This window comes from Hemicordylus capensis, chromosome 2 (assembly GCF_027244095.1).
Source record: "Hemicordylus capensis ecotype Gifberg chromosome 2, rHemCap1.1.pri, whole genome shotgun sequence".
Lineage (NCBI taxonomy): Eukaryota > Metazoa > Chordata > Lepidosauria > Squamata > Cordylidae > Hemicordylus > Hemicordylus capensis.
This window is the reverse complement of record NC_069658.1, coordinates 192,196,352-192,223,796: the sequence shown is the minus strand read 5'-3', so window position 1 is coordinate 192,223,796 and position 27,445 is coordinate 192,196,352. Positions and strand designations below refer to the sequence as shown.

The 27,445-nt window shown below is 46.4% G+C and overlaps 1 protein-coding gene across 6 annotated transcripts in view; it reads left to right on the top strand.

Annotated features, from left to right (window-relative positions):
• Nucleotides 1-27,445, top strand: part of COL5A3 (collagen type V alpha 3 chain) — a 167,503-nt gene that overhangs the window by 65,695 nt on the left and 74,363 nt on the right. For all 6 annotated transcript variants that reach the window (XM_053289671.1, XM_053289670.1, XM_053289672.1 and 3 more), the window contains 16 exons: nt 128-184; nt 873-926; nt 2,643-2,696; nt 2,791-2,844; nt 11,116-11,169; nt 11,257-11,310; nt 12,008-12,052; nt 12,194-12,247; nt 18,634-18,678; nt 21,870-21,923; nt 23,019-23,063; nt 23,412-23,465; nt 24,242-24,286; nt 24,449-24,502; nt 24,906-24,950; nt 27,000-27,053. In XM_053289671.1, the coding sequence (XP_053145646.1) occupies nt 128-184; nt 873-926; nt 2,643-2,696; nt 2,791-2,844; nt 11,116-11,169; nt 11,257-11,310; nt 12,008-12,052; nt 12,194-12,247; nt 18,634-18,678; nt 21,870-21,923; nt 23,019-23,063; nt 23,412-23,465; nt 24,242-24,286; nt 24,449-24,502; nt 24,906-24,950; nt 27,000-27,053 (822 nt within the window). The remainder of the gene's footprint in view (nt 1-127; nt 185-872; nt 927-2,642; nt 2,697-2,790; nt 2,845-11,115; nt 11,170-11,256; nt 11,311-12,007; nt 12,053-12,193; nt 12,248-18,633; nt 18,679-21,869; nt 21,924-23,018; nt 23,064-23,411; nt 23,466-24,241; nt 24,287-24,448; nt 24,503-24,905; nt 24,951-26,999; nt 27,054-27,445) is intronic.

The following is a 27,445-nucleotide window of genomic DNA, read 5'->3' as shown; positions in this document are numbered from 1 at the left end:
CTTTACTTTGGATCTATAGGCTTGGCTGCTCTGCCGTCCAGCCTTTCCTCTATCCCACTTGTTCACTGTCACCCTTCATTCTGTTAAATGACTTGCCTGAAACGCACCTTTGTGTTTCTTTCCTCAGCTTTCCATGAAAGGTCCTCCTGGCCCCATGGGCCTGACAGGCCGGCCAGGACCACTAGTAAGTAACCACCATAATTTAAAGCTGAGCCTACTGTCAGTGGAAGTCTTTGGAGAGGGTCTGAACACTCGCTATCCGTTCTGTAACAAGGATTAGTGAAGAAGTGTACTGTGTATCTAGTTGGGGTAAACTCTGGGATTGCTTTTCTGAATGTAATGACTCCCTGAGGATAATGGTAGACTGAGATGTTCCTCTCTCTTCTAGGGCTATGGGATGAGGTTTTGCCTCTTCTTGCAGCTGCCCATGCTTCCCTAAGATTAAGGCCAAATTAGTTGTAATGGTAAACTCACTGCTGCTGCTGCTGAAAATGACAACCACATCTCTAATTCCACTCCCAACACTTTTAGTAGACTTTGCCTCAGGTTGTGATGTCACAATGTTCCATGTTTCTCAATTGGTTGCCATCAGCAGCTAGTGATGTGGAAAGGGCAGGGCAATGCAGCCCATTATGACATCAGAATGGAAGGTATCTGCTACTGGACTTCTTGAGGGAGAGTTGGGCATGTGGTTGCTGTTTTCAGGGGCAGCACTGTATCTAGGTTGGTCCTGAGGCACAGGTCTTTGAAGTGCTTCTAGAAATGAGATTTGGGACTTTTCCCATCATGGGGCTGTCATTTGTCATCCTATTCTTCATGTCTGCAAAATCATGAAGATTTAAAACATACATATGACTTTTGTTTTTTTAAAGGGTCTGCCAGGGAATTCGGGACTGAAAGGAGATCCTGGTGATCCAGGGCCACAGGTTGGTGCTGAAGATAAGCAGGAGAGCTACTTACCCCAGAGATGGAGTAAGGAAATGCTGACCTAAGATCCAGTCTCCTTTATCATGTTTTCTCCCTACAGTTTAAAAAATTATTTCAAAAGAACTACACAGGTAAAATTGAACTGTGTCTCTTGAGGAGAGATAAGAGAGTTTCCCCTGCCATCTCAACCATTATGTTGTGCTTATGGGCTTGTGTTGAGATTTCAGAAGTTCACATAGCCACTTTAAGTTGGTGGTGGTGCTGGGGCAGTCTTTAGGCTGGCTTTATCAGGGACACTCTCAAACAGGCTGCTTGTAGTGGCACCCTCTTATTGCTTTCCACTTGTAGTCACTTAACAGAATTGCAACACATCTTCCAAACTGCAATCAGTATCATTTCACCTTGGGATGAATTTTATGAAAGGTGGTATATGAACTGAACAATACATACAATAAATAAATGGTTTTTTGGGACAGAGTAGGCTGGCCCTCTCCCTTTCACCTCTCCTGCTTCTGTTGTGGTCTGTTATATCTGGGCAATGCACCTGTCAGAACAGTACTGCTAAAAATAGTCCACATGTAAAGTTCATTGTGTCACTGCACCACTGTTCTAAAACTCTATTGATATATGTGATGATTTAAGCATGGAGGAAATACAGGTGGACAACAGATGGATGATCATGTCATGTGAACCCCTCCCCCCACCATAAAGAATGAGTGAACAAATTGTGACAATCCCAGACTAAGCACCGTGGCTGACATCCTGGCTAACGCATGGAAGTACTACATGTGAAGTGGATGTGCACTGTTTAGTAATCCAGAGTCCTGATGCGCAGGCAGTCCCTTATGTCCCTTAGGGTCGGGCAACTCAGGACATATTTCCAAGTGGCACAGAGTGCTGCTGGGCAAGTCACGGGGGGCGGGGGGATAAGCAAAAATAATCTCCCAGCATGCAACTGCCTGCATAACAGGACTCTGGATTATCAAACACTATATGGCCAGTTTGCACCTAGTGCTTCCATAGTGTTAGTCACTATGTTGGTGCCCATCTGGAAATGCCCCTGGTTGATGGGCAGGCAGCAAGATTATGGTGTTGCTCATAACTGAACTGTGTAGCTCTGTCTGTCCCCCCCTCCCCCCGTTTCTTCTACTTCTCTCTTCCTACCTCAAGCAGGGCAGATATCATAGGCTGGGGCGGGGAAGCGGGGAAGATCCCAGTTCTGAAGCCATAAATGCAGAGCAATGCAATAGATGCATCTTTGTTCTCTCCCCACCCCACCCCATGCTCTGTCCTTTATCTCCCACCATCAGCTGCTTGCTTACATATATAGTACCTGCTTTGGGGCCAAGAAATACTTTTGAAGCAGCCTGCAATTAAAAACAGAGTAAAATGCATACAAAATTATTTGTCTTTCTCACATGCATTTTGTTAGTGGAGTGAAGTGGAGAACGATGCAAATAACTGGAAGAAGCTGGAAGCTGCAGCAAACCATACAGTCTATGCAAAAACTTTGGAAGTATGTTTTGAAAGAGTCTATAAAAAAGAAAATTAGAACTTTAAAAAATGAAATAATGGAGAATTCAGTAACAAAGTCTGGTAATTTGGGACTCCAAATCTAGGGAGAAATTCAGATTAGGAGAATTCCAGAGGCCTCCCTAGAAAAATGTAATGTGTGCAGCAGCTCCTGGTCTCACTCTTTTTCTTTCTTGTTACAGGGTTCCCCTGGAATGCGGGGACCAATTGGGTCTCCCGGAAAAACTGGCAAGCGGGTAAGCATCTTTGCCCTACTCCATCCACAGACATGTGACATGTATAATGGCCCCCACACTCTTCTTTATTTCATCCTTTTTCTTTCTTGTTCAGGGTCGCTCAGGAGCAGATGGCGCCAGAGGACTTCCAGGGGACACAGGACCCAAGGTCTCTGAACCCTTACTATGTGGGATAGAATTGATTCAAGGGAGGGAGAGAAAGCTCTGAGATTCCCAAAGTCACTATGGTTTGGTGCCTCCTGCTGTGAAACAGCTGTGAGGTGCAAGTAGAGCTGAGCCAAAATTGAGTAAAATTCTGTTTTGTGGAGAACACTGCACATTTGGCAGGAGAGATTGTTTCGTCAAATAGGTATGTAGACCATGTGAAAATTGCAACTCTTCTTCTGTATGGTGTCCAAAATCCTGGAAAGAGCACTGCTCACAAGAAGCTGTGCAGGATCATATGCAGAGCCCTGCTGGATTAGGTCCAGAGTCCATGTCCAGTGTGTGTTAATATCGCTCTTGTTCTCTCTCTCTCTCTCTCTCTCTCTCTCTCTCTCTCTCTCTCTCTCTCTCTCTCATTTCATCTCATGTATATCCTGCCTTTCTTCCATGGGCTCTAGCCATACCCCAAAGTTCTTGAACTAGCCAGGGAATGCAGTTCTCCCTTACTCCCAAGGCTCAAAAGCTTCCCTAAACCTTTCTCCATGGGTTACCTCAGCTCCCCAGTACCTTGAAAAAGGTGGCAGCCTCCCCCTCCCCCGCCTTCAGTCTTTTAAAAGCTTCCTGTGCGTAGGGCTTTTTTTGTCCTTTAGGACGACAACAAAAAGATAGATTTTTGAGACATCTGTTGAAAAACTATCAAAAAAACAGTTCTAAATGTGAGGAAAGAAAATTAAACATGATTGAGAAACAAGAGCTAACTAGAGTTGCATTTCCTCCTCTTTGTTCTGTTGAACTGCTGTAATTCAAGATGAAAATTGTTTTTATTTCTTTGAGGACTAATTCTTGAAGTGGTTTTTTTTTTTTGAGGGGGAGGGGGGAAGGAAGGGCGAGTTACCATATGGCACCTTTACTCCTGTCTAGAGATGAGTGAAACCTTTTCCTTTATTTCCTTGGAATTTTGTACTTAGCACCCTCACGCTGATGCATAACCACAGAAAGATCTCTGATATCCTGGAATTTCCAGACAATTTCTGTGTAGGTGAGATTCTCCCCACCAGACTTAATTTTCACAGCTGCTTTTTAAAAAATGCACATTTTAGCAATAGGCTAACACATAAAACTGACATTTTACATGTGCAAATGCCAAGGACATTGCTGAGCTGAGGACATCTCTGTGGGTTATCCCACTCGTAAGCTCCAAGGCAGGACAGTTGATTTACTAACAGAAGAAAAGCCACACCTACTCAAGCCTGAGAGGGATAACCCCGCCCCAGTTCATTCCTGTCCTCCAAAGCTCCAGGCAGTGTCTTTTACTTTCTTCGTCTGTTTCCTTCCTTATAGTATATTTTCTCAGCCTATTTCCTCAGCCTTTTTACCATTTATCCCTCTCTTAGCCCTCTAAATTTTATATATATATATATATATATATATATATATATATATATATATATACACACACACACACACACACACACACACACACACACAAAACCTGCTATCGTGTGCTCTCCCTTCCCCCTCCTCCTTCTTTCTATCCCCGCCTTCTCACTGCATGAAGCTCTCGGGGCAGTACAAGATCATTCTTGTGCCCAAAGGGAAGGGACCACATTCCAATTTTCCCAGTGGAACAAAGCCCTTTGGTGTGCTGCTTCCACCGCGACTCCATCCCCTCATGTCGGCATCAGCCGTCTTTGGGCCGTTCGTGCTGCTGAACCCTCCGACAATGCTACTGACTGCTTCGTCTGCAGTCTCTTCTGCAGCGCTACTGACGGAATTGGTTGCAGCCTCCTTGGCAGTGTTGGCAACGGCCGCCTCTGGGCCGCCTGTGTTGGTCGCTTCAGCGGCCCCTCTGATTGCATCGGCAATGGCTGTTCCTGAGCCGCCCATGCCTATCGCCTCCAGGTCCACGACGAGTCTCCCGCTCGCGAGCCACAAGACTTGCTCCTCAACGACCCAGTGCACCCTTCACCCGACACCAACAGTGGGGCTGTGGAAGCGCTCTGATGCTGTGTGTATTCTGGCAAAGAGGCATCCCTTGGCGAAACCTCCAGTGACGCTGGAGGAGATCAGGGCTCTAGGTGCACCTAGGACAGTAGGCTCCGTAAAGATGGCAGCAGAGGGCCCTCACAAAATGGCGCGGCCCGCAACACCAGTTTTGGCAGGAAATGGAGAGGACAGCACTGAGGTGGAACTGGCTTCTCAACGTGCATCAGTTACCTTAAGGGAGGTAACAGGGCGGGGGGTATTTAAGAAGTCCCAAGGGGTGTCTGGAATGGTCACTTTGGAGGCAGAAGACAGGTCTTCCCAACCAGGTCCTGCTGCTCCGCCACCCAGTCTGCCAAAATCAGTACTGTCTGAGTGGTAGGCGTGATTTAAAAATGCCATAGTAGATACCATTCAGCAGATTCGGCCATTTAAAAAAGAGAAGGGATCCCGAAAGTGTAGAAAAAGGGCATCCTCTTCAGACAGTTCTTCGTCTAATTCGCCTAGCTCTCCTTCTCTAGAAGGTGAAGTCTAAGACTAAGCATCTTAAAGCATAAAAGGCCTAAAGATTTGAGGGCTGAAGAACTGGCATTCTTCTGAGGCGTCCAATCAGGACTCTGGGGATCCTGACACTCTTCACCTGAGGTCTTAGTTAAATAAAAAGCATCTCACCGGGGTGGATCACATATCTGGCGGTGACATTGACCCTGAGATAGACTTTAATAAACAAGAAGGGGATGCACATGATCCAGACTCCATTCCCAAAGAGGAGGGTGAATGGTCTGGCGGAGAGAAGGCGGAAACATGCAACATTTCACAGTGTCTCTTTATTTCAGAGGACTTTGCTCCACTTATGTTGAGGGTTCTCAAAGCTATAGGTCTGCAAGCAAAGTCGGGCTCTGAGCCATCCCAATCTGGGAAAGGAGACTTGGTATTCCCCAGATCAATGCCAAGAGATATGCTGCTGCCGATGCTGGAGTTGTTCTCTGAAGTGATCAAGCAGGAATGGACGCTGCCAGCTGCAAACAGAGAGCCCCTAGCAGCAGCCACTTGGTTCTATTCCTACCAACTGGAACCTTCAGACCTTTTGAAAACGCCCAGTGCAGATGCTCTGATCACGCAGCTGGTCTCTGGGTTGTTGGTCCCAAGGGACGGTGAAGCCACCCTTAAGGACCCCGCTGACAAGAAAGCAGAGTTATCTTTCACTCACGCTGCAGCAACAGCTTCAGTGGTAGCCCAGGCTTCTCTGTTATGGGTAGACAATCTGCTGAATGATCTGCCATCTGATTCTACCAAAATAAAACAACAGTTACTGAAAATACAGAAAGCCCAGGCGTTCGTGGCCAACACAACCTTAGATTCTATCAGGTTTTCATCGCGGGCCTCTGCAGCTGCAGTCGTGGGACACTGTCACCTATGGCTAAAGCCTTGGCAGGTCGATGCCACTTCAAAAAATAACCTTACAGCAGTGGCATATAACAGTACTAAGTTATTCGGAGAATCTGCCCTAAAGTACATCCTCATGGATTCTGGTCCGTTAGGGGCCAGGATCAGGAACCAAAGGAACACCTGGAACAGACAGCGTGTCCCTTACAGGAGTGCAGCAAATGCCAAGAAGTCCTTCCAGCAGCACAAGCAGTCAAAGAATCAACAATGACTCGCCACCCTTCAAACTGGGGGGATGGTTAGCACAACACTTTCAAGCTTGGGAATCCTCAATCACAGACCTCAAAGTGGTCCAGGATGGGTAAAGGATAGAATTGGACGCCCCCCGCCCCCCAGCACAGCTTCCTCCCTACTCCCCGGCTATGCTCTATTACCAGGCACTCAGAGCTTCTATAGGCTATACAACATCTGGAAGAAATTGGGGCAGTGGAGCCTGTGCCTCTTCATCAGCAAGGGGGTGGGGGGTGCCTATTCTATCTTGTTCACCGTCCCAAAAAAGGATGGATCAAAGAGGGCAGTCTTAGATTTAAAATATCTGAACAAATGGGTGAAAAGGGAATGCTTCAGAATAGAAACATTAAGATTGGTCACCAAGGCTCTTCACCATCGAGATATCATGACTACCATAGACTTGAAGGAAGCATACCTGCATGTTCCCATTCGCAGGAACTGCGGCCCCTCAGGTTTCAGTATGCGGGTCGGCACTGGCAATATTTGGTCCTTCCATACAGGCTCTCCTCAGCCCCACTCATGATTACTAAAGTGTTGGTGCTGCTGGTGGCGCATCTTCGTCTTCAAGGGATCAGGACCCTGGTCTATCTGGACGATCTCCTCCTGCTTTCAAACTTGATTCAAACTGCGCAATGGGATCTGGACATCACCCTGTGAACCCTGCAAGATCATGGGTTTTGCATCAATCGGGAGAAGAGTCACCTCTCCCCAACCTGCCGACCAGCACCTCAGTGTCCTAATAGACACAGAAATCGATCGCTTCCTTCTGCCACAAGATCATTTTCTTTTAATTACTTTCAAAACTCATCTAATCCTTGAGGGTCCCACTGCAGCCTTAGCCACCTTAGCAAGGCTTCTGGGCCTCATAGTCACAACTTTCAAAGCAGTTCCTTGGGCAAGGTTCCACTCTTGGTCTCTCCAATGGTTTATCCTGCCATACCAACTGGCAATCGCCTGGAAGGTCATGCGGTTACACCTGCCAGAACATCTCCGCGCAGCCTTCGAATGGTGGCTTTTACCTCAGAACCTTCTGCAAGGCAAGCAGTTGCTTGACCCCCCCCCCAAAAGTGATACTCACCACGGATGCCAGAAACAGGGGCTGGGGAGCTCACTGTCTACATCTTTTGATGCAAGGGACATGGTCTTCTCAGGAGAAAAAACACAGCATCAATTGGTTAGAGCTATGGCCCATTCGACTGGCATTAGAAGCCTTTCAACAACACCTTCAGGGCCATCATGTTCTAGTAAGAACAGACAACACCACAACAAAGGCCCACATAAATTGGCAGGGCAGCACACGGTTGAGGTTGCTGCATCGCCACTCTTCTAATCAGTTGGGCGGAAGTGAACTTGGGGTCTCTAATGGCCCACCATATGAAGGGGGACCAGAACCTAGTGGCCAATTGGCTGAGCTGGGAGGACCTGTTACCCAGGGAATGGACTCTGAGTTCACAGGTCTTCAACTAGATTACAGCACACATGGGGTTGCCAATCATGGACCTGTTTGCTACCACAAAAAACACCAAGCTGCCACGGTTCATGTCCCGGTTTCCCTGCAAGCAAGCAGAAGCGGTGGATGTCCTCTCCAGCCCATGGCCTCAGGGCTTGATGTAAGCGTTCCCTCCAACTCCTCTTCTGGCCAGAGTACTAAGAAGAGTCAGTATGCTACATGCGATGGTCATCCTAGTGGCTCCGTACTGGCCCAGGAGTCCGTGGTTCCCAGATCACCTCCATCTGGCAATAGAAGAACTATGGTTCCTTCCAGTATCCCAGAGCCTTCTCACTCAGGATCCAGTGCGGCACCCCGACCCGGGCTGGTTTCAGCTTGCTGCCTGGAAACTGAGCGTAGAGTATTAAACCAACAGGGCTACTCTGAAAAGATCCTCCAGACTATGCTGGCATCCCACAGGCCCTCAACAAACAGAATATATCAGTACACGTGGCGGGCCTTCTTACCCTAGTTGGCAAGGCATTCGGTTCCAAGGGAGGCAGTATCCTTGAATCATCTCCTGCAATTCCTCCAAGATGGACTTGACAGGGGTTTGTGTCCTAATACATTAAAAAGACAAGTTCGAACCAATAGCGGACATTCCTTTAAGACTATTATCCTTCAAATTGGCCTTCCTGATTGCAATAACTTCCGCCAGACATATTTCAGAGATGAGGGCACTCTCCATCTGCAAATCTCTCTGTGTTTTTCAAGAAGACTCTGTACATCTCATTCCAGATCCTTCTTTTAGGCCAAAGGTGGATACCGCTTTTCACCAATCTCAGGACATTTTCCTGCCTTCTTTGTGTCCTCACCCAGTCCATCTTAAGGAAAAGCAGTGGCACAAATTGGATGTCCGCTGCTGCCTCAAAAGATGTATAAAAGAACTGCAGCCTTCAGGACCACAGATGCCCTGTTTGTGTCCTTCCTCCCTAGTTCCATGTGTTCTGCTGTTTCATCTTCTACCATCACAAGGTGGATTAGAGCATGTATAGCACTGGCTTACGAGACTCAGCACTTGAGGCCCCCTACCCAAGTGGTTGCTCATTCCACATGGGCAGCGGCTGCTTCAGTGGCATTTTCTACAAATGCCCCAATACAAGAGATTTTTAGGACAGCTACATGGAAAAGTCCTTCTATGTTTATTAAACATTATAAAATTGACTTACATGCTGCAGCTCAGACTGCCTTTGGTAGGATGGTTTTGCAGCAGGTGCTTCTCCAGGAATAGGCAAGGCCTCCCCACCCTAGTTGGTGTCTGAGCTGTGGTATGTCCCACAGAGATGTCTTCGGTTCCAGCAGCCGAGAACGGAGCATTGGTTCACTTACCGTGAAGGCTTCTTCTGGTTGCTCAGGCCGAGGATATCTTGGCCCTCCCTGTTGGCGTGCTTGCCTGTTCCTGGGGGCTTGGTAGTTCTGTTCCCAGGGAGTTTATTGAGCTACTGATTTGGCCTTTGTCCCTGCTGACCTACTGTCTTATACAATGCATGGCCTATACTACTCTTATTCATTTATATTGTATGTTAACTTTAAAGTTAATTGTTTTTTAATAGTTTTAACTTTTAAATTTTAAGTGTTGAAATGTTTTAATCTTTTTATTGGTTATTTTTATTCTCTTGTAAACCGCCCAGAGAACTTGTGTTTTGTGCGGCATAAAAACATGTTAACTAACTAAAATAAAATAAAATAAAATAAAATATCCATTAGCTATCAGTACCTTCTGCATCTCGGACCAAAGGAACTAGGGTGGGGTTATCCTCCTCAGGCTTGAGTAGGTGTGGCATTTCTTCTGCTAGCTAATCAACTGTCCTGCCTTGGAGCTTACGAGAGAGATAACTCACAGAGATGTCCTATGCCCCAGCAACCAGAAGAAGCCTTCACGGTAAGTGAACCAATGCTCCGTTTTACATGTGCAAATGAATGCACAGTATTGCTAGTTGCACCACTGTTTCCCCACTAAGTATAGCTGACAAAGGAAAGACAGAAAGTGCAAGTCACTCTATGAGGGCCAATCTACATGTGACATTTAGAGCATCATTAGGTCCGATGGGCTTAGTTTTTCCTTAATAAATAGCAGTCAGATTGGGGCTCCCATGGATTTATTTTTTATTTATATACCGCTTGCCCTTCATCCTAAGACCCTAGGGTGGATTGGCACTTCAGTGGGTGGTGTGTGTGTTGGAAGTAAGGGGAGTTTGATTTACATACCCATAGTCCCAATCCATGAGAGATCCAGCTGGAAAAAAGCTTCCATTCTCCTCACCTCCACCAATGGAACATTATGTCACTATTTTATGAGCCCTTGGGGTTGGTTTGTTTTTTTAAAAAGCTTTTGTATAAAACGAGGGGGACGTTCTTTGATCCCCTGATTTGCACACATTAAAAAGGTTGAACAAAAGTATGTCTATCCTCTGCCCTGCCCCAGACAGGCAATTTTCACTCTGAGGCAAAGCTACTTACCATTCATCACACAGGCCCGGCATATCATGTTACTGATGCTGAACACTGCTATTTTCAGTTGTCTAGCAAGGTCCTGAGATGTTCGGGATAGAGGCTTTTGATTAGCAACACCCATCTGGGAAGTAACAGGGTTGCTTCAGTAACTAGGAATTAACACAGATAGTGGGGTACACAGCTTTTGTGTTGTACTGATGGAGAGGGAGTTCATGATAGGATTCTCATTCATTTTTTCATGATTAGTCACTGGAAGGAGAAAGGGAGAAATGAGAATCTCCCCTAGCAATTGTCTACTTCCCTAGGGAGGCCATCCCAAACTGGTGTCAGGGCAGGAGCTCATGAACTCATGGGGTAGACTCAATGGTAGGACATAGTGGATAATGTATCCTATATAACTTGGACCAAGAAGAGCCAGGTTCCAATTCCTGCTTGGCCATGAATTCTCTGGGTTGCTTTGCTTAACACGCTATCTCTGCCCCAGTTTCCTTTTTTGTAAAATGGAGCGGTCTTTTACATTGCTGGGTTGTTATAAGCATGAACTGCATAATTACATAAAGTGTTTTGCACAATGGAGTCTGGATTTTTAATTATGTATTTCAGATACAGATGTATGGCTGTAAGGCTGGGATATTCTTGTTGATGCTAATTCTACTTTCTTCTTACCTGTAGGGTGACCGAGGCTTTGATGGGCTTCCAGGACTTCCCGGAGAGAAAGGGAACCGGGTAAGTATATTGAAATGTCCACAGTACCATGTAGTGTTGTCTATCCATGGTACTATCTCTGCTCAGTCCTAATTTTATTTTTTACAGGGAGATTTAGGGCCTCCTGGGCCACCTGGAGCCCCTGGGGAAAATGGCATTAAGGTAAGCACTGGTCCAGAGAATGTTTGGTTGGTTGGATGGAAGGAAGGAAACAGAAACACATAGCCAAGAACAATGTTGGCTATGGTATGGTATAAAATCCCAAGGACACCTTTTCTTTTCTCTTAGGAAATGCAAGGGATATTACCTATCCCCCAGAAAGTCACTGACATTAATTTGGATTTAATTACATCAGTCTGAATAATTAAAGCTAGGTATTGGAGGGATGAGGAAGTTACAATAAAAAAATAAATAAATGCACATAGGTGGTTACAAAAGGTTTAGGACATTCTCAGTGTGGTTGCACTAGCACAATATATTAAAACTCAAGAGATAATTTTGAAAAGGGTCTGTTTGATCAATACATAGGCTCATTCTGCATATTATTGTGACAGGCAGTCTGTTTCCAGTTTTGAAGCAGGTTGTTGTACTTTATAGGATTTCTGATTCAAACTGTGTCCCCTGAAACTCTAATGATAGACCTGATAAGCTCGGTAGCTTATCAGGGAATTGTAAATTAGATCAGCGATGATGGACCAGCTTCTCTGAAAGACAGTCTTCAAAGAACATACTCTGTGTTTCCTTATCAAAAATTTCTGCCCTCGATGACTGTGACTATGTGATAGTTGAAGGAATAGATGGCTGGGATGAAACCAGCCTAGTACTCAGAAGGAGTGCCCACCATGCCTTATTTTCACAGGGCTCAGACGGTATTCAGGGCCCCAGAGGACAGCCTGGAGAAGCTGTGAGTATATGCCCAGCACATGCAGTTGGGTGAGGGGCATGTTTGTTCTCTCTCTTTCTCTCATCATGCAGTAAAGCCTTTGGGATGAATCTGCAGGACACAATAACTTGGTGTTAGTAACATATCCATCTTTGTTCCTAGGGCTTGCGTGGTTTGGCTGGCTCAAGAGGTGCTGCTGGTCCCCCAGGCCCTCCGGTATGAATTCCCTCTTTTCTCCCTGTTCTTAGGTAGAACAGAAATGAGCAATGGTTCTTGGTTGTGGTCGTCTGTGCCTTACAACTATGGGTTTGTGCCTGCGCAGAGACCTCCATTCAGAACATTCCAAGCTTGATAGAATTCTGGTGGAAGCCCTATCCCCTCTCCTTAATGTGGCTGCACCTGCCTCTCCCTCTTCAGTCTTTCTTCGTCTGCAGACAGATCGACATCTTTTCAGAACACTCTAAGCTTCCTACAAAAAATAATTTTAAAAAGCCTTTTCAGTTAAGTTTCCCATTTATTATTTTTAGTTTCCCCCACTATTCCAATGTTTCTTCTGTCACTTTGCATTTTTATTTCTCCCCATGTCCCCCCAGTCTCCTGCTACTGGTGTTTTTCTTCTGGCCTTCACCTAGCATGGCCTTGAAAACATCAAAAGTCACCTTCAAAAAGTGCACCCACCGTGCCGCTAAATTACCATCTACATACAGCACCTATTCTACCTTGGGGAGCAGCACATGGTTGAAACCTGTGCCCACTTCACTAAACTTTACTAAACAAGTGTGGAAGAACCGAGCCTCCAGACTCCACTCCTGGCTTTGGGAACAGGCCCTGCGCCCCTCCCAGGTTGCCAAAATGCAATCCAATGGGCCTGAACCCCCTGTGCAAAAGCAAAGTGCTTCCTTGGCCCCCAAGCCTTTGGTGCCTCTCCCGGCAAAGCAATCGGGTCCTAGCATGACCTTGAAGCCGCATCCAGAGCCTACAGCTCATTCAGAATCCGCCTGGGTACCGAGCGCTTTGGTACTGACAGCGCAACAAGTTCTTCCCAAGAAGAAAAAACTCCTTAGTCAGCTTCCACCATACCAACGCACAAACCCCTAAAGAGGTCTGCTTCAACAGATCCAGCTCCTCGTCTCAAGAAAAAGAAGAAGCTTTCGCACCCCCCTCCGCTTCCTCTGAAGGAATGGTGTTGGCATTAGATTTGACAATCCCAGTGGGCCAAGCCTCCCCATGCTCAGTAGACGCATACACGGTCCCAGAACACCTAGACCTGGTCTTTGATCCAGATGAATTCAAGTCACAGCTTGAACGCGAGGCACAACTGCAGTACGAGGAGGCCTACTCAAACCCAGACCAAGCTTGGACCCTAACTTCAGCATTGGAAGTCGAATTCGAAGATTCATATCCCCGCCAGTCAGCTTGCGATCCCAAGGCTACTTACTACCCTCTGTATTGGCCCCACTCGGAATGGGATGACTATCGACACCCTGCCAGAGTCAGAGCTCCTATTATGACATCAAATCCAGCTGCCCTGACAACGTCTATCACCACCATTATGGAAGGCCTCGGGAGGAGGCCTATCCACCTAGACGCCAGAGATATTTCGCCTACTCTTATGATGACCCATAGGAGGACCGCTATCAAACCCTCCAACTGTCTTACTCCTGATCACCAGAGGTACGTCCACCTCGATACCTTCCTACATCAAGGAGGATGTGGATGAAGGGGTAGCAGTAGAAGGCACCTTCTCTACTGAAACCCTCTCCTTGGGCTCATCCCCTAATGACCAACTCATGGACCAGAAACCAGCCTCCCCCTAGGAGGATTATAAGCTATATACTCACTATTTGTCTCACATTGCATCTTCCCTGGGCATACAATTGAACCAACAAAGTAAGGCGGACCTGGAATCCCCTCTTTGGACTCATAGACGCAGACACACATGCACCTATCTCACTGCCACTAAATGCAGCACTTCTGGACACAGCAAAATCTTTCTGGTTCAAACTATCCTCTTTGCCACAACTGACAAAATGTCTAGAGAGTTTCTACCAGGTACATACAGAAGATGAGTTAGCTGGACAGTTTCTCCTCAAACATCCCTCGCCCAACTCTATAGTATTAGAGGCTTCCCAATCTTGAAATCAGATTTGAGTACCCTCCTCTCCATCGGATAGAGAAGGCTGAAAACTGGACTCCCTGGGCCACAAGTTTTATTCAGCCCCACTTTACACCTGCAGATGGCTAACTATCAGGCATATAATGCCAAATATAATCATTTCCTATGGAAACAACTAGAACTCTTCCTTGAACACCTACCTGCTGATAAGAAAGAACCTGCCAAAGTTTCCTTCAAAGAAGCAGTGCTCCTTGCCAAACAAGAATTTTACTCGGCTCGCCACTTGACTGAGTGTGCAGCCAAAGTCATGGCCGCATCTATTGCTCTTTGCCTCCATGCTTGGCTAAGGTCTTCGGGCCTCACTTACCCACACCTGCATCAAAGATCTTCCCTTTGACAGTTGTGCACTGTTCAGAGAAAAGACAGACGAAACTCTTCAAAATGTACAAAAGTTGTGCAGCACGGGTAGATCGATGAGCCTCCAGCCATAGTCTCTTCACCTGACCAAGCCCACACGTTGGTCTAGTCTGCCTCCACAATGCCAAACTTCTAGCTACCCACAAGGGGACCAGTCCTTTCATTCCCCAAACTTTTAACCTTACACCAGGAAACAACAGTTCCAGTACAATAAGCCGCCTCTCCACAAGCAGCAGCCTCATTCTTCCTCCCCCAAGAAACAATGACTTTCTCCTCCCCTTCAGGGTCAGAACTCATCTATCCCCTTACTTACTAGCCTGGGAAAATGTGACTTCCAACGTGTGGTCCTCACCATCATCCATGTGGTTTACACCCTGGAGTTTTCAGAAACCCCACCCTTCTCCAGTTTGGTGGTCCCCAGTTGAGATGACCAAATCCATGAAGGTCTTGCAACGAGAATTCACCTCCATTTGGAGAAGGATGCAATCGAACCCGTACCACTTTCCACAGGTCCGGGCTTCTACCCCCCATATTTTGCAGTCCCCAAAGCTGATGGGGGCATTCAGACTATTCTAGTTCTCAGAGGACTAAACACATGCATCACTTACAAGTGATTCCAGATGGTTTTGATTCCAACGATCCTCACTCTTCTCCAGAAAGGGATGTGGTTTGTGTCCCTAGACCTAAAAGATGCCTATTACCACCTTACTACCAGACCACAACGCTGAAAATTTCTACACTTCAAAATAGACAAGGAAACCTTCCAGTTCAAGTCCCTTCTCTTCAGACTTGCTTCAGCTCCCCATGTATTTACAAAATGCATGGACCCCAGTGGTGGCCTTTCTCCAAGAATCCAGGATAGGCCTCTTCCTCTTTTTGGACGACTAGCTTATAGTGGGGGACTTACCCTCAGAAGTGACAGAGGCAGTCCGCACCACGATCCGCCTCCTCGACGACCTTGGCTTTGCCATCAATTTCAAAAAGTCACACCTCACCCCGACTATGACCATCGAGTTCCTTGGGCTCATTTTCCACTCAGACCACACAAAAGTGTTCCTCCCCCCTAGCAAAATTCAAACCCTATTTCTTTTGGCCACCAAGGTGGCTTCCGCTCCCAGCTTGTCGGCAAGGACCTTACAGCGCCTACTAGGACACATGGCCTCGACTACCCACATCCTCCCACTTGCTCACCTTAATTCCCGCACCCTCCAGTTCTGGTTTCTCCACAATTTTGATCCTCAAGTAGACTACCCAGCTTCCACCCTCTTCATCCCTCAATTTGTACACCTGGCATGGTGGACAAACCCCAATCACTTCTCAATTGGAGCGCCCTTCCATCCACCCGCACCTACACATGTTCTCACCACCAATGCTTCCAAATGAAACTGGGGGTGCATGTCCAGGACTTTCAACTCAGCGCCTTCTGGACCCCCACTGAGGCTCCAAATAATATAAATTACCTAGAACTGCTCACCATTTTCAAAACTTTGAAGGGTTTCCTGCCACTCCTTTCCAACTCCATGGTGACTATCCAAATGGACACCACCACCACCAAAGTGTATATAAACAGACAAGGCAGGACAGGGTCTGGATTGCTGCTTCAACTTACCATGCTCCTCTGGGAATGGTGCATAAGTCATCACATAACACCTCACATCGTGCATATCCATGGAACCAACAACGTACAGGCCAACACTCTAAGCAGGTTGAGAACCGACATCCACGAATAGAAACTGGATGGCAAATCACTACTTCCCATTTTCCGCACATGGGGCAATCCCAAGATAGATCTCTTTGCCTCCCCGGAAAATGCCAGGACGTGTTTTTGGAACTTCTGTTGCAGAGCAGGACGAGGCCAGGCCTCAATGCGGGACGTGTTCACCATATAGTGGACTGGATTTTTCACCTACCTTCCCCCCCTGGTACCACTGCTACCACAGATTCTACTCACACTTCAACAGGAGGTGGTGTGCTGCATCTTCATTGCCCCTTGGTGGCCTCACCACTCGTGGTTCCCCACACTGCTCCGTCTCTCCGCACACTTCCCTCTTTTGCGCAGCCCCCATCTTCTAACACAGTCCTGGAGACAAATCCTTCATTGAGACCCTTGCATCCTGCGACTCACTGCATGGAGGATATGTCCCAGTTCCCGAATAGACTTCAACAGATCCTAGAGGCAGCACAGAAACTTTCTACCAGATCCTCTTATTCACAGAAATGAAAAAACTTCCAGACCTTCCTCTCCACTGGGGGACCTCCTGGATCTTAACTTCAGAGATTATCTGCTCTTACCTCCTCCATCTCAAGGAAAAGGGTCTGATGCTCTTGTCCCTTCGGGTACACTTGGTGGTTATTGTAGCCCACATGCCTCCTGCATACCCCTCATGGTTCAAGGAATCCCATGGTCAAACAGTTCCTTTGGAACCTACAGCACAAATTTCCTGATGACCCCATCATGGCACCAGCTTGCAATCTCTCCCTGGTCCTCTCCTGCCTCGTGAGTCGACTGTTCGAACCCTTGGCGGTCATTGACCTTTGCCTACTGTCTTGGAAAATAGCCTTCCTAGTCGCCATGTGAGTGAACTCAAGGCCCTGAGGGTAGACCCCCCCCACCTTACTTGATCTTCCACAAGGATAAAGTAGTTCTCCATCTAGATGTCACCTTTCTCCCCAAAGTAGTATCTCCCTTTCATTGCTCTCAACCGCTACTTCTCCCAACCTTCTTTCCAGCTCCTAAAGACTCAGCGGAGTCCAGGCTTCACTCTCTGGACATCTGTCATGCCTTGTTTTCTACATACATCGCACAGCCTCCTGGTGGTCATCACCTTCCTTGTTCATTTCCTTTGCTAGCCCCTGCAAAGGCCTTCAAGTCTCAGCGCCTACCCTTTCCCACTGGATTGTAAACATGATTCAACTCGCTTATTAACTGGCGCACCAGCCTCTCCCTTTGCCTGTGAAGGCTCATTCTACAAGTTCTGTGGCTGCTTCAGTGGCTTTTGGCCACTCTGTTCCTCTGGAAACCATCTGCCAGATGGTGACCTGGACCACACCGGTGTCCTTCGTCCAGCACTGTGCCTTGGATGTCCAGCCATGCAACCATTCTACTTACAGACAGGCGGTTCTTCAGCCACTCTTTGCTTGATCCCGCCTTCAGGTAAGCATCAACTTGCGATGTGTCCATAGGTTTAAGGCACAGATGACCATGACGAAGAACAACAGCTTGCTTACCTGTAACTTTGGTTCTTCTAGTGGTAATCTGTGCTCTTACACACCCTCCCTCCCCACTTATTTGGGATTTTTTCTAGAGAGGACTCAGAGACTGAGGGGCGGGCACAGCCGCATAAAGGCGAGGGGGCCGGGTTCCTGCCAGAATTCTGTCAAGCTTGAAATGTTCCGAATGGAGGTCTCTGCGCAGGCGCAACCCCATAGGTGTAAGAGCACAGCTAACCACTAGAAGAACCAAAGTTACAGGTAAGCAACCTGTTGTGCTTGGGCAGGAGTTTACACTAGGTGACCTGTGCTCCCGGCCAACTCTAGAATTTTTCTGAGTCTCGATGAATGTGAAGACTTAAATTCAAAAGGAACATTTTAATACATCTGAGCAAATGCTCTGCTGTTTGCATCTCAAAACCTGAACATAAAATTGGAATTTGAGGGGCAGTGTTTAGAGGCTTTTGGGGAAAGGGTTTCAAATTCTCTTTGTGTTGTCCACGTAAGATCCTTGGTCTTCTAATTATGGATCAGAAGCATGCTACATTCCTCTCACGTGAATGCCTCCACTCCCTTCCAGGGTTAGCTCTAATGCCCTGCAGCATTATGTCTGCATTGGTGTTAGCCATCGTTAACACTTTCCAGGATTACCCTCATACTCAGATTTTCAAAATGAAGGCCAGATCCTAAAACTCTGGGCTTGTATTTGAATCCATGAGTTTTGAACACACACACCTTGCCCTCACAAATCAGTTGTTAAATGTTGATGCAGTTTCTTTCTGGGCATTTGACAATGAGTTTGTTTTGTACAGGAAAGCTCCTTAGACTTTTGTATTTTGTTTTTCATTTCACCCCATAGGGCATCAGTGGTCTTGATGGGGCCCCCGGACACAAAGGCAACTTGGTAAGAAAGAACAGAAAGTGATTGTTTTCTGTAGAATATGGTAGAGGGAAAGTTGGAGTGTCTACACATGCCAGAGGGATCTGAATGCTAAAGAAGGTTTAAGATAGGGCTGTCAAACTCAATTGGGTGGTCGGCCAGATTTTATTTCAATGTACCTTCGGGGGCCACATGTAGCCTCATGCCACCTTCTGTCACCTCACCTCACACCTACCTTCCACCCGCCTTGTGTCTCCCTCCTCCTCCCTCTTTCTCTTACTCTTTTTCTTCCTTTCTTCCCTCCCTCCCTTGGCCTGCCATTTAAATTAGCTGAATACACTATTGTTTGCAATAGCATATGTTTGGTGAAAACATTAAAAAAAATTGGTAGCTCTTTCAAGAAATTTTGAATATTCATATTTCTCAGTTACTTACAGATACTAAATTTTGCCTGACTTAATCCCGCCACATAAATTATCTGAATATACCACTTTTTACACCAAAGTATGTTCAAAGAAAATTTATTTATTTTCTATTTTTCAGGGGGGAAATCTGAATACCATACTGTAACTGTTATTGTTCCCAACATATTTTTAACTCTCAATAACTCAAAAACAACATAATGCCCAATAAAACAGAACCTCTCTTCCTCGCCCCTTACCTTCCACTTACTCCATCCATCCTGCAGGGAATGCACCTTCCTGTCTCTTCCTTCTTCCTCCTCCCTCCCTCTCTTCCTCCCCCATTAATAGAGAGTTTGCCTCCCTCTTTCTCTCACTCTCTTTCTCACAGGGGGTCGGGTGGGAAGGAAGGAGTGGCTCGCCGGTGGTGGGGGAACGTTTTTTCCCTCCACTGTGGTCCTGGTCCTGACTGCTCCCCCTGCAGAGGATGCAAGGCAGATGATGTGATTAAACATGCAAGACCAGATAATGTGGTGTAGTTTGGCCTCAATGGGCAGACCCAGTAGGCCTCAGGATGAGAAGTCTGTGAGCTTTCCCAGACAGCAGGCTTTACCGCAAGTTTACTTAGCTAAGTCCATTTTGTTTAAATGAGGTTTAGTTCCCAATAAACCTGTTTGGCATTGAAGTCCTAAGCACCTAGAATTTGGCTCATAAGATTCTATGGATTATTGTAATTCTGAAATGAATATGTTACTAACTGGAATAAAACCAGGAATATGTGAAGCAATAGCAAAGGAAATGGGCCCTCTGAGTATGTGCAGAATGCATTTTCATAACCACTAACTTCTACAGCTTGTCCCACAGATCTGGGAATAGGAAGCAAGTCTTTCAATAGGCTTGTCACCAGCCAACAAATACCTCAGCTGTTTTTTATGAACCGTTTTAATGGATTCAATCCAACCCACAGCCAAGAGCACATCTAGGTAATTTGGGCACCTGGACTGCCAGCCGTGAGGACACCCCCGCCCCATGTGAGGCCCCCCCAAACCTACTTTTGGGGGCCCGTCACCAAACCTCCATGTTGGTGTTTTTTAAAAAAATTACAGCTGCTGCATGGCCAAAGGGTGGCTGCCGCTGGAGGGTGAGTGGAGCAGTCCTTCTCGCCCCCCCCTGCCCCACTGGCGGTGGCAGAGGCAGCAACTGGAGTGATGCTGGGCCCGTCTGTTTGGCTCATTGTCTTTTGCCAACTGCAAGGCGCACCTGAGCAGTTCAGAGATTGTCACAGTGGACATGCCCAGCGTTGCTCCGGCTCTTGCCACCGGGGGTGGGGAAGACTGTTCCTCTCACCCACCCACCCACTACCAGCAGCCACCCCTCGGCTCTGCGGCGGCTGTAATTAAAACAAAACACCACAGAGGTTCAGTGTGGCAGGTGTGGGGGGCGGGGCTACCGAAGGCCCCCCACCCCCCCGAACCCTGGAGGCCACGGACCAGGTCCCCAAAGTCCGGGGGTTAGAGTGCCTGTGCCCACAGCACAATGATTGCCACACGGAAGTAGATGCTCCCAGAAAAATAATTCAAGAAAACATCAACCCACAAACCATTTTGATTTCGTAAGCACATTTTAACGCACAGCACAGGTTGTTAGACAGGGTTGCCATTCAGCTAGAATTTTGTCTTACTGAAATGTTATCCTCTTGTCCACCTTGGATCACCTTGACTGGTTGTGGATTGAAGTCCACAACAATTTCTAGCTGAGCCATTCTTGTGTGCTTGTGTGTGTTTCATAGTGATTTCCTGTGGCACGTGGACACAGGTGGTGGCTGCATGTATAACGCAGTGCACAAATGTGTGCTATGAAAGCTGCAAGGCAGACTTATTTTTAAAATTCAAGCAATTTAAATACATGATTTTAATCACCAAGAATTTCCTGTTTTGTAATTCATAGATTTCCTAAAGAAGAGTACATTCTAACTGATTGCTTTAGCACTTAAGACATACTGGTTTGCAACTAAACACAGCCTTTATGCTACCTAGGAGCATAATCCAAAACCTTTGGTCATGCAGCCCACATCCTTTTGCACTGCAGAATTATGTCTGCTTAGAGACAAGGGAGTCAATTGTGAAATAATAGATTTCTGTTTGGCTGTCTTGTGCACTTTGGAGGACACTTTAAACAAGATTGCTCATAGTCATGTGAAGATGAAGGCTACAGGCCGGCATAGAGTTAGGTGTGCTTCAGCATGCTTAACCCTTTTTGCTGGATTATGTCATAAATGCCCAGAACTTTCTGGAAGCATGGGCTAGTAATTTCTTGACAAAACGGCATGTTTATATTGGATGGAAAGGTCACACTACAGATCACACAAAGCATGTGTTTATCAATTGTGTGCTTGCTTGCTTGCTTCCCCCTAAATAGCAGCCATTGGGTGGTCGAATCAGGACTGTGGCATACGGAGAGTGGGGCTTTTAATCTTTGTCTCTACCATGGTCGCAAGCACAGACAGCTTCCCTCAGCTATCATGGTCACAAGCACAGACAGCTAATAGCAGCTTCAGGGGGCAGGGGTGGGTTTTGTTGCAAGAAAGAGCTACTACAACCCCCTGCACTGTGATCCTGGTCTGAATCTGGCCTGCTGCAACTGCTGTTTAAAAAAAATAACAACCCTCAAAGACAGAAGCACAATGACACTTTTACCATCACATGTAATTGGGCCCTTAAAAGAGACTGTTGTCTCTTTAGCTGTCGTGTCTTTCTCTCTGTCTATGGATATGCACAAAATACTGATTGCAGGATTTTATTTTTTTCTCCCTAGGGCATTCAGGGTGAACCAGGCCCTCCTGGACAGCAGGGAAACCCTGGATCTCAGGTATGGTGCTGGTGCCAGATTTGTGGGGGCCCTTGGCCAAGTTCCTTTGTGGACTCCCTTAGAGATGGGGACAGGGCAGATGTGCTGGCAGCCACCTTTAAAAAAAAAAACTTGTAATGCAATGCCCCATCCTGCTGCTATGTCACTGGATGCAAGAGTAGAAGCACTGCATTGCAGATAAAGGAAGATGGCAGCATCCAGTATGGCTGCTAAAAAGTGCTCTTAGCTACCAGTGCCACAGAGGTAAATCCCACGAGTGTTTGAGGGAGACTTACTTGGCTGTAGTGGCAGCAGCCTGGAGCTTTTCTTGGCAGCCATACTGACAGCCACCATCTTTTTTTCACCAGAGCCTCAGGGGCCAACCGGGGGCCCTTTTGATGGCCCTGGGCCCTTGGCCAGTTGGCTGACCCCTGATGCTGGCCTGGCTCAGGTATGTGCTTTGTGCTACAGTTTGCATGTGTCAGTGAGAGACTAGAGAGACTGAGAAGGCTGTGGACATAGAGCGAAAATGCACTTTATATGAAAAGATTGCTCACAGTGAATTCTCAGACTATGATGGGATCCTGGCTTCTTCCCAGCTTCACAACTGAAATGACTGGTATAGATACCAAATAATCAAATGCTGATGCGTTCAACAGTTTCCATCTGTGTTTGAGATGGGTAGATTACCTTTTTTATTTTTAAAAGCATCACATGAACATTCAGATGTTTAGCTGTTTGTTCATTCTCATATTAACTGGTTTTTGTTTTGTTTTTTAAGCAAAACTGCTTTGGAGACTGTGGGAGAGGTCTTTTGTGACATCATGGGTGTCAGCCAATCAGTGTTCTACACAATCAGCTTCTGTTTGAAAGTTGCAGAAACCTATCCCTCCCACCCCCTGCCCTTTCCCAATATATCTAGAATCTGGAAAGAAAGATATGTGTGAACTGAATGCAGTGAGATTTTTTTCCAGAACAGCCTCAGTGTTATGTAAAGATACTACATATGTCTTCAACCATTGAAAGACCAAGAATGTCGGAGAACCAAGAACCTTATTGTCCCTCACCTCTTGTAATTTTTCCCTTTTCCCCCACTCATCTGTCACTTTTCCGTAGGGTCTGCCTGGTCCTCAGGGTCATGTTGGACTTCCAGGAGAGAAGGTAAGTTGGAGCAACGGGTTGTTCAGTGGGGGCATTTAGATATCTGCTGTAACGTGTACTAATAGTTCTGTAGTAGAGTCTGCCCAGATATACTCCTTTTAAGGGGCTAGACGATCTCTAAATTGTACCAATGAATACCCAGTCACAAAGCATTGCTTGTTACAATCAAGATTCAGCCCCTCTTGGTTGGTCATGTTTAACAGGTAAAAAGTCAAGCCTTCTTGGAAGACATATCCCTCCACCCAGAATACCACTGTTCATGTATTCTTGCCCCGAACAATCCAGGACACAAATAATATCTTGCTGATAACCATTCTCCCCCAACCCCCCTGCTTCCGCCCCTTGCAGGGTCCACCAGGAAAACCGGGGATATCAGGAATGTCTGGGGTGGATGGGCCACCGGTAAGTGACAAGGATGTTGTTGTAATCCACAGAAATATCACACTACTACAGGTACTCTTCCACTCAGGTACTAAGTAACACACATACTCAGAGGTGGCCGAGTACCTCCTTTGGTTGTAGCTGCAATGTCTGGGGGAATTCTTTCTTTCTTTCTTTCTTTCTTTCTTTCTTTCTTTCTTTCTTTCTTTCTTTCTTTCTTTCTTTCTTTCTTTTTTTCTTTCTTTCTTTCTTTCTTCTCCCCTTCCCCCCCTCACCCGTATGGAAAGGAAAATACAGCACCTTTTTCCATCTTGAATATATAATATGGGCCTACTCTGGATAAACGCTGCCTTATATTGAGTCAGCATTGGTCCATCTAGCTCAGTATTGTCTGCACTGACTGGCAGAAGCTCTCCGGGGTGGTCTTTCCCTGCCCTACCTAGAGATGCCAGGGATTGAACGTGGGACCATCTGCATGCAAAGGTTGTACTCTTCTGCTGACTTACAGCCTCATCTTTCTCCTCCCCCCACTTTTATAGAGAAGTAGTTGAGAATTCAGGTCTTCAGTGTAAGAAAAAGTATTCATGGAATTCTGTTTTGTTCCAGATGTCCAGTCTTAATAGGCCATGGAGGAAAGGTCAACCAAGGAAAAATAGGAGAAATATATATTGAAAAATGAATTGTTCTTTGTTTATTTCCAGTTTTATAGCTTCCTTGTTAGGAACAGAGCATATTGAATTAGGTATCTTCTCTCCAAGCAGCTGCATCATTCAACTGTGTCTCTTATTGCTTTTCAGGGTCATCCAGGAAGAGAAGGGCCAACTGGAGAGAAAGGAGCCCAGGTAAAAATGTCTGAGTCTGCCAAGTTGAAACCCATGCTAAAGAGGGGCCTGAAGACTGTATCCTAGGAATCCCTCCTGCTAAAAACTCAGAAATACGGTGCAAATTGGATATATTTTCAAGGAATATGTGGAGACATATTCTTAGAAATCTTTCTTCTCCAGGGTCTAACTGGTGCTGCAGGGCCAATTGGCTACCCCGGTCCCCGTGGAGTCAAGGTAGGTACTTCTCTCCTAACTCTCTGCTAACTCCACTAAACTTGGATTGGTCTCTTCCCCCACCCACACACCTCATTCTCCATTGCTGAAACATAAGAGATGCAGCCTAAGTTTGCACACTTGGAAGTAAAGCCTGCTGAAATTAATGGCATCCACTTACATGTAAGCATTGTTAGGTTCAGGTTGGTCAGGTACTTCTCTGGAAGATACCTGAGTGCCAGCCATCAAACCAGGGTGTCTCTTCCCTGTTTATTTGGCCCTGTCCAGACTTAGCAGCTTCCTAGATTATAACAGATCCAGTGCAACTTCCTGGCTGTCTGTGAGCATGGCTCTAATGCTGGATCCCCCCATCCCAGCCTGCTCTTTTTACCAAACATTGTCATCCCTTTCCATATTTCCACAGGGGGCCTTTGGTGTGAGGGGCCTGAAAGGCAGCAAAGGTGAGAAGGTAAGAGTCTCCAACAGTAGTGTGAAGTATTTAGCATTAGACCCATCACTAGATACAACTTGTCTGTTCTTGCTTCCTCTGTTTGTGGTATACTTTTCTGAATTATATATAGGTTAATCTGTGGGGAGCAGACGTGTACAAAATCCAATGGCCAACATCCTAAAACTGCATGCATGCAGCCAAAAAGGCACACACACAACAATAGCAGCCCCACTTCTCAAGCGTGGGTGCTCGAATGCAGAGGGATGATTTCCACAGCTCTCCCCTTCCCCCGGAAGCACTCTGTGCAGTGTGAAACTATGTCCCTGAGAGCTGCGCAACCCTCAGGGATATAATTTTATTCTCACAGAGAGTTTTCAGGAGAAGGGAATATTGGCAAAAATTGTCACCCCCACCCCTGCACTTCAGAAGTGGGGATGCCATCGCTGTGTGTGTGCCTTTTGAGGCTGCACTTGCACAGCTTTTGTTAGTATGTCAGCCAATGTTGGGATGGTAGACATTGGGTTCAGTGATCTTCTGCTGTCCTTCCAGAGCTGTGAATCTCTAGTCTGGATCTGTGGATCAAGAGCCCAATCAACAGGAGTTATTCAGATAGGTGCAAACCTGAGGCTACTAGTTGGGTCAGTTTTGTAGTACATATGTTAGCATCATTTTTCTAGGTTAAGGCCATTCCTAGGTCAAGTAGGCTTGAGCTCTTTATAAACTGATTTATAATCGAGAAAAATTAAAATCTTGTATGGGTTTGAAATCTATCTACATTTTAGAATGTTTGAAAATGTAGAATTTTAGCGGGGAAAGCTGAAATAATGTGGTTGTTCACACAACTAGGGAGGGGGAGGGAAGGCTGGGTAAACTCATATTTCCCCAGACAAGTGATTTCTTGTTTTGGAAGTGTGGACCGTGCTCCCAGATGAGCAGCACTGCGTGTCGCAGTGCACAGCTCTGGAGGCCAGGATGATGAGCCCCAGCTTCCAGGAACCCCACTATGCACCGTGTAGCATGCACAATGTACTGGGGGATTTCCCCCAGAGTGGAACGTGTCTCTAAAATTTCCTATAAGGGCAAAACTCTAAAATTTCAACATACCAAGAGGTTGACACAATCAGGCGGGCGGGTGGGTAGTGGAGAAGGCTGTGTAAACTCACCTCCCCAGATGAGCAATTTCTTGCTTTGGGAGTGTGGACCATGCTCCCAGATGAGCAGTGCTGCATGGCACAGTGTGCGGCTCCGGAGGCGGGAGCCGGGAATCCCACAATGCACTATGCGACACACATGATGCATTGGGAGATTCTCCCAAGAGACAGGCACTCTAGATGCCCATCTCTGTGCAGACGGGCTGGAAGCAGCCTGTGCTTGCTCATGAGTAGGTAGTCCTTAACTTCAGGCAAAAGCCGGGCTAGGTGGCACTGCCCTGCTGTCAGGATTGGGCCCTATCCCAGCAGTTCTCACGCGCAGCGTAACCCAGGCAGGACTTCCCTAGCCTGGGTTAGGCTGCATGTAAGAACAGCCTTCAAATTTAACACTCCCCACCCTTGGCTAAAATTCTTCTTACATTTAAGAAGCAATCCTTAATGCTGGAGAAATTCATATTAGAAAAATATACATTCAAAATGTTGCAAGCAAATTTCATCTAGTAGTTCTTCTAGCAGATTGCCATCCAAATTTCCAAGACTGGGGCTGATCTTATACATACAGGAAATGTAAATTAGACCTGAATCTAATTTAGATTCAGCCTAATGAAGGAGTTTATTCTGACTTTCCCCAGACATCCTGCAGCAACTGAGTGGCAGAAGCCTCCAACCCTGCTCTTGAAGGAGACTTGTTTTTGTCATATGAAGGGGTGTTGGAGATGGCCAGAATTGCATATGTAGGTTGAGGGACACAACCTTTGAATTCCATCAAAACTGGGTTGCTACTATAGAAGTTGTGGATTACAATTTCTGAACTATATTCCTAGGTTTCTTTAATGCATTCATTAGTGACATTGGCAGTGTAACATACCTAGGTATGTCTACTGGTCTGCCTACATTTAATCTTTTATCCTTTCAGGGAGAAGATGGATTCCCTGGCTTCAAGGGTGACATGGGGCCAAAGGGTGACCGGGTAGGTGAGACCCTTCCTAGTAGGCCAGGTTTTGAATGTGTGAGAGGAGTCACCTTAAGCAGGCGCAAACAGTTCAGGGATGTATAGAACAAGCTTGTCACTACTGTTGCTAGCGGTTCCGGAGTGTGAGTCAATCCCCCTTCCCACCAGAAGGCCTGCTATAAAGTCTTTAGATGTTGCAAGTGTTTGATGATGTCATCAGCCTGTGCCAACTCTTAGGCACCTTCCAATGGGTTGACTTGGAAGTTCAGGTTGTGGTCCTGTTACCCAAAATTCATTTACCCGAATTTCAAGGGCATATCCACATTTTGTGGATATTCATGACATTGTAATTATGTATACATTTTTATTTTACTTCTTAATAACCCTGCTTTTAATTTGGAAATAAGTAT